The 6,000-nt window shown below is 39.5% G+C and overlaps 1 protein-coding gene across 4 annotated transcripts in view; it reads left to right on the forward strand.

The window, feature by feature from the left end:
- Positions 1 to 2,900, forward strand: part of CDK8 (cyclin dependent kinase 8) — a 42,331-nt gene extending 39,431 nt beyond the window's left edge. For 3 of the 4 annotated variants that reach the window (XM_079973920.1, XM_079973918.1, XM_079973921.1), the window contains 3 exons: positions 92 to 170; positions 982 to 1,134; positions 1,612 to 2,900. In XM_079973920.1, the coding sequence (XP_079830046.1) occupies positions 92 to 170; positions 982 to 1,134; positions 1,612 to 1,737 (358 nt within the window). In that variant the 3' untranslated portion in view covers positions 1,738 to 2,900. The remainder of the gene's footprint in view (positions 1 to 91; positions 171 to 981; positions 1,135 to 1,611) is intronic. The other variant, XM_079973919.1, reaches the window with a different exon arrangement.
- The last annotated feature ends 3,100 nt before the right edge of the window (positions 2,901 to 6,000 follow it).

The raw sequence follows: 6,000 nt of genomic DNA on the forward strand, positions 1-6,000 counted from the left end.
TAATTATGGGGCACACTTTTTTCTAGTAGGGATTTATGCTCTTTGCTTACACACACAAAATGATTGCTTCCTTTTGCTTTTGTGTTTGCAGTGTGTTTGCAGGTTGTCAAATCCCATACCCAAAACGAGAATTTTTAACTGAAGAAGAGCCTGATGATAAAGGAGACAAAGTAGGTATTTATTTGCAGGTTAAGATGAGAGAAATACATTTAGGAGGTGTATTTTGTTAATCAGGTTGGACAATTTTATAATTACCAAGTTGTTAAGGCAATCATATTTATGATAGGGTCAATGGATCTGATTTCAGGCATTTAAGTTACTGAGAGTACATGATTTATTATTCCATACTTTTACATATATGTCCCTGATTGTTGCTACTACTTTTATTGAACCATTTCCTGCCAAGATAAGAATGGTAGCATAAAATAAATTAATAATATGAGATGAAGATTAATTAATTTGGATAGAAGTTAACATTAATTATGGGTCATTCCAACTCTATACATCAGACATGGCAGGAAGTTGAGAACTTCTGCAACATTTCAGTTTACATAAATAATATAGAAAAATAATAATAATATCAGTAATCAGATCTGATCCATGGCCTGTAGAATAATAAGGTTTAGAGCATTTTCATGGTACCTAATTTGAAGTCTTTTTATTATCTGCAACTCTAGAAAGTGATGATTCCAAGTTCCTTTCATGTTAACTTATTTTGAATAAAGCTATAATCCTAAAATGCATAGTTGAAAATATGGCAAATAATTTGGGATTACCTCTGAATAAATAGTTATGATAGGGCTGTATGGTATGTTTATATTTGATTTTAATTTGTTTGCATACTTAGGTGGAAATAGTAAAATAATTATTATTAAGTAATTAGTGGCTTTGTGCCTGACTTAGCCTTACACAAGACTGGATGCTTCCTACCCATGAACTCCCTCTGAGCTGTATCTTACATTTTTTCTTTAACAAATTGAGAAGAACCAGCAGCAGGGCAATAACCACACAAATGGAACTGGTCATCCAGGGAACCAAGACAACAGTCATACGCAAGGGCCTCCCTTGAAAAAAGTGAGAGTTGTTCCTCCTACCACTACCTCAGGTGGACTTATCATGACCTCAGATTATCAGGTATTTCTGTTTTCAGCTTTCAGTTTTCTTATGGTACTGTGAATCATTTATATTAGCTGTTATGTCCATACCTACTAAAAGTTGTATTTTTAAAATCTATTTGAATATATGTTTTAATTGTTAAACACAACTGATTCAAGTCAAAAGGCACCAGTGGAGACCTGCACAGTGTGTCATTGCTAACTAGTTCAGTTCATACATCATGCCACACTGTGGTATGAAGAACTTGAACTGTGGTTTGAGTTTCAAAACAGATAATGGAAAACCCATGGTTTAGAGCTGTTGGTCTGGTTTCATTTCCCACCCTCTTAACAATTAGCTACATACAGTAAGTTGAATCCATGGTACAACAAGCTCTAGAGCTGTAGAAATAGCTGTCATAGTTGCCATTTCCATCATGTTAAACATGGCAGCATTTGACCAGCCACATACGTAATATTCTCTCTCTCTCTCTCTCTCCTCCAATGCGTTGCTCAGCGTTCCAATCCCCATGCTGCCTATCCAAACCCTGGACCAAGCACATCACAGCCACAGAGCAGCATGGGATATTCAACTACCTCCCAGCAGCCTCCACAGTACTCTCACCAGACGCACCGGTACTGAGCTGCACCTAAATAAAGTCAATGCACTGTTGCTAAGGCTGCAGGACTGGCCGTGCTGCTGTCTGCCTGGAACCTGGCGTTGGGCTGCAAGAATGTACTGTAAACTATCACATTTTCAAAATGTCTGATAGCCAAGTTCCACTACTTTTCACAGGCTGGGAGTGGTGGCTCCCTCAGATTGTACCCATTATGGAATTAGACTTGAAAAGAAAGTACTAGCACAGTTTGTGTTGTGGATATGCTACTTCCATAGTTTACTTGACATGGTTCAGACTGACCAATGCATTGTTTTCAGTGACAGTCTGTAGCAGTTGAAGCTGTGAAATGTGCTAGGGGCAAGCATTTTTGTTGTTGTGAATTCTATTGATGTTAACAACGTTATCTGACCAATAGTACGCAAAATCTCTTTAACTGGTATTTGAAGCATACAGTATGTGTTAATGAGATGAAAGCAAACTAACCGTGGCTCCAATTGAGAATTTTTTTTATATACATTGACTTTTAGTGACTTTTTTGTGGGTTGATTCATTTTCCACATTGATCAATGTTTTATGACCAACAAATTTGCTAGAGAGAGATTTTTTTAAAGACACAAAAAATGAGCATTTTTCCAGCAGATTTACAAGCCTCCCAAAGATTAATTTTCAGCATATGTTTATTTTGTTCTCAAATCTATGACTTGACTGGTATTAAAGCTGCTATTTGATAGTAAATGAGTGTGTTACTGAGATAAACCTGTTTGGTTCAGCAACCAACTAAAATGATTGTCATAGACAGTGTTTTATTTTTCCTGTTGGTGTTAACTGATTTGTGAGCATGCTTGGAATTTTAAAAAAAGCATGAATGACTTTCCCTGCAAACAAACAAGCAGTGCAGCATTCATTCAGATATTTTTGTCATGATTTTTTGAGAGCTGGCTTGATGTAGTGGATTTTAAATTTTAATTATTTTTAAATATGTTCGCACGTTGCTTTAGGGTCTCCCTTATTAAAGCAAAGGATTAAGGTGTTAGGAGAACCTTAGAATTTGAGGAAAAACTATACCATACAATGTACTGTATCAAACTATTTTACATGAATGACGCAGGTATTCTGAATTTTAAAAGAAATCAACATTGTTAAAAACAAGGTGTTACATAATAAAATTATTTTTCATAAATCTGCATATGATTTTGCTTGTGCTTTTGTCAGTTGATGCTAAGAAAATATACACTTGGCCTATACAGTGGTACCTCAGGTTAAGAACTTAATTCGTTCTGGAGGTCTGTTCTTAACCTGAAACTGTTCTTAACCTGAGGTACCACTTTAGCTAATGGGGCCTCCCGCTGCCGCCGCGCCGCCACCGCACGATTTCTGTTCTCATCCTGAACTAAAGTTCTTAACCCGAGGTACTATTTCTGGCTTAGCGGAGTCTGTAACCTGAAGCATCTGTAGCCTAAAGTGTTTGTAACCCAAGGTAAAGGGTAAAGGGACCCCTGACCATTAGGTCCAGTCGCGGACGACTCTGGGGTTGCAGCACTCATCTCACTTTATTGGTCAAGGGAGCCGGTGTACAGCTTCCGGGTCATGTGGCCAGCATGACTTAGCCACTTCTGGTGAACCAGAGCAGCACACGGAAACACTGTTTACCTTCCCGCTGGAGCAGTACCTATTTATCTACTTGCACTTTGACGTGCTTTCAAACTGCTAGGTTGGCACGAGCAGGGACCGAGCAATGGGAGGTCACCCCATAGTGGGGATTCAAACCACCGACCTTCTGATCGGCAAGCCCTAGGCTCTGTGGTTTAGACCACAGCGCCACCCGCGTCCCGAGGTACCACTGTATAATAAAAGCAGTTGAGGGCAAAAGCACATTATTTAACATAGCACAAGAAGCTGTCTTGTACAGGATCAGACCAGTGGTCATTTAGTCCAGTGTTGTCTACCCTGAAAAGCAGGAGCTCTCCAAGGTCTCCAGCAAAGCTCTTCCACTGCAGTGCTATCTGTAACCCCTCACCTGTAAAAATGCTGCAGAACCCATTGTCTCTAGGGGAAATAATTCCTATTGATAATCTAAAGAGTTTCAACCTTTCCTTCGACTGTTTTTCCCCCCACTGGTTCCTTGGCTGCATATTTAAGGTAAGTATGGTTTAATATAGCATATATGCAGTAGTGCATGCCAGAACAGCCCAATCTCATATTTGTGACCACTGCTTTCCTAGCTCAGCACTTCTTACAGGGATTATCTTCCTGCTCCAGTCAAAATACATTCCTCATCCTTTCTGAACTAGTCATGGATTATCAACTGCCAACAGAAGTGATGGCCATGAAATAGAATTGTGTGGGTCTCCTTTACCTGTGTTACCAACACTTATCCATGCTCTGTGTGGAAAAAGGAATGAGTTGGCTACTGTTTCCTACTTGTCTACATTACTGAAAGCCCCACCCAGGAACTGTGTAAAGAACAAAATGCATTAGGCACTGTTTCTACCAGTCAACATTTCAACTGTAAAAGGCATTAACTGGGCTGTGGGTAGCAGGCCTTTTGTAAAAAATAATGTGCAAGTGAAAGCTTTGGGGTGGGGAATGTGCAGTTCCCAAAACATTTGTGCAGTTCAAATTTCAAATAATAAAACATTTAGCTGATGTGGAAAGTGACAGCATGAGAAGCAAAGTGAGTAGCCAAGCCATCTTCAAGGTTATCCATTTCTCTTCCCCCTGCCAAAGACACCACTGCTACATTCCATGAAACGTTCATCAATGTTTCTGAGATCATGGGGGCTCCTTTCCTGACAAATCAGGAAGCAACAATGTCAGTGTTCTGGCATGGGTGGTAATGCCAGGAAATACCTAATATGGCATTCTTAACAGGGATTGCTGAACTGTGTTTGAGCATCTGGGCTTCCCCTTCCCTTTGTTCTTTATAAGGGGTGGCTCCGTGGTAGAGCATCTGACTTTCACATAAAAGGTCTCAGGTTCTAACCCTGATATCTCAAGATAAGATTGGGAATGCCCCTGCCTGAGACCCTGGAGGACTGTTGCTGGTCAGAGTAGACAGCATTGAGCTTGATGGACCTAATGGTCAGATTGTATATGGCAGCTTCCTGTGTTGTTCATTTTTAAAATATTTCTCCAAATAACATTTCATTGGAGTTCATGATATCTCTTGTTTGAAGCTTGAATATAACACCCACCTGCATTAGTGCTGTCAGATTCACAGTTGTGAAGATTTCCTGCCACTCTAAACTTGTAAGTGTGATGGAATGTGTGCAGATTATATATAGATATACACAAAGATTCTCACACAGCTAGATTGCCACACACACAGAGATTGGTAAGACAGACACACAGTTACACAGCAGGAGAGAAAATGTAGAAGCATGTTGCCACAAGGTGCTATATTGTGTGGAGTGGACACGATGCCCATGAATACAGTGGTCCGTGGCATTGGGCCCCACCAAGAAAAGAATCCTGGATACATTACAAGTCAGTCTAATTTTTCCCTTTGGATTTGAAGAGACAAAAATCGGAACGTAATGCTTCTGATGTAAAAAAAGATATTTTAAAAACGATGCTTTTGAAAATATATGTGCATATTTAGGTATTTTCTCCCCAACAGCAATAGGAAGAAATGCAATGAGAAAGAAAGGGACTCTGCCCTTGGGCTTCTCAGTCTTTAAAAGGCCGTGCATTTACTCTAATACTCTTTTTACTTGCATATGAAGGGATGCTATAAAACTCAGCTTGGGCTTTTAACTCTGAAATATCATGTCGAATATTTCTGCCGCTAATAAATATTTGACATAACTGCACTCAAGAGATGGTTGCTGCTGAGGGTGGGCCATTGTGTTCCCCTCTAACAGAAATGGGTAAATTGCTGCTTTAGAAATCCAGGCTCCTGATGTATGGTTTCTGTCATAAGCAAAATGCCTTTGGGTGATGTGCATTTAATAGAGAGAGGTTAAATATGTTGGTGATTTATCTCATTGTGGTAAGATCATGCTTGGAAGTCGGTAATCCCAGGAGCTACATTTAAAAGCATTCAATAAAGAAGATTTAATAGAGCTGCTAGCACTAGTGAAGGGTTCAAGGATTTTAGAGGCAGCAATCTTTATATAAAAGGAAACGATAGGCCAATAAAAGAGTCAGGAGTCTTTTCCTATGGAAAGCCTATTGGCCTCTACAGTTTTAGTAGGGCAGCTGTTAAGACAGAATATCAATAGGTTATGAGTTACTTACACTGGCTTTTAAGGCCAATGGCTAAAGCTGACCTAGAAACATCCCTG

Source organism: Podarcis cretensis (assembly GCF_951804945.1).
Source record: "Podarcis cretensis genome assembly, chromosome: 4".
NCBI classification, from domain to species: Eukaryota; Metazoa; Chordata; class Lepidosauria; order Squamata; family Lacertidae; genus Podarcis; species Podarcis cretensis.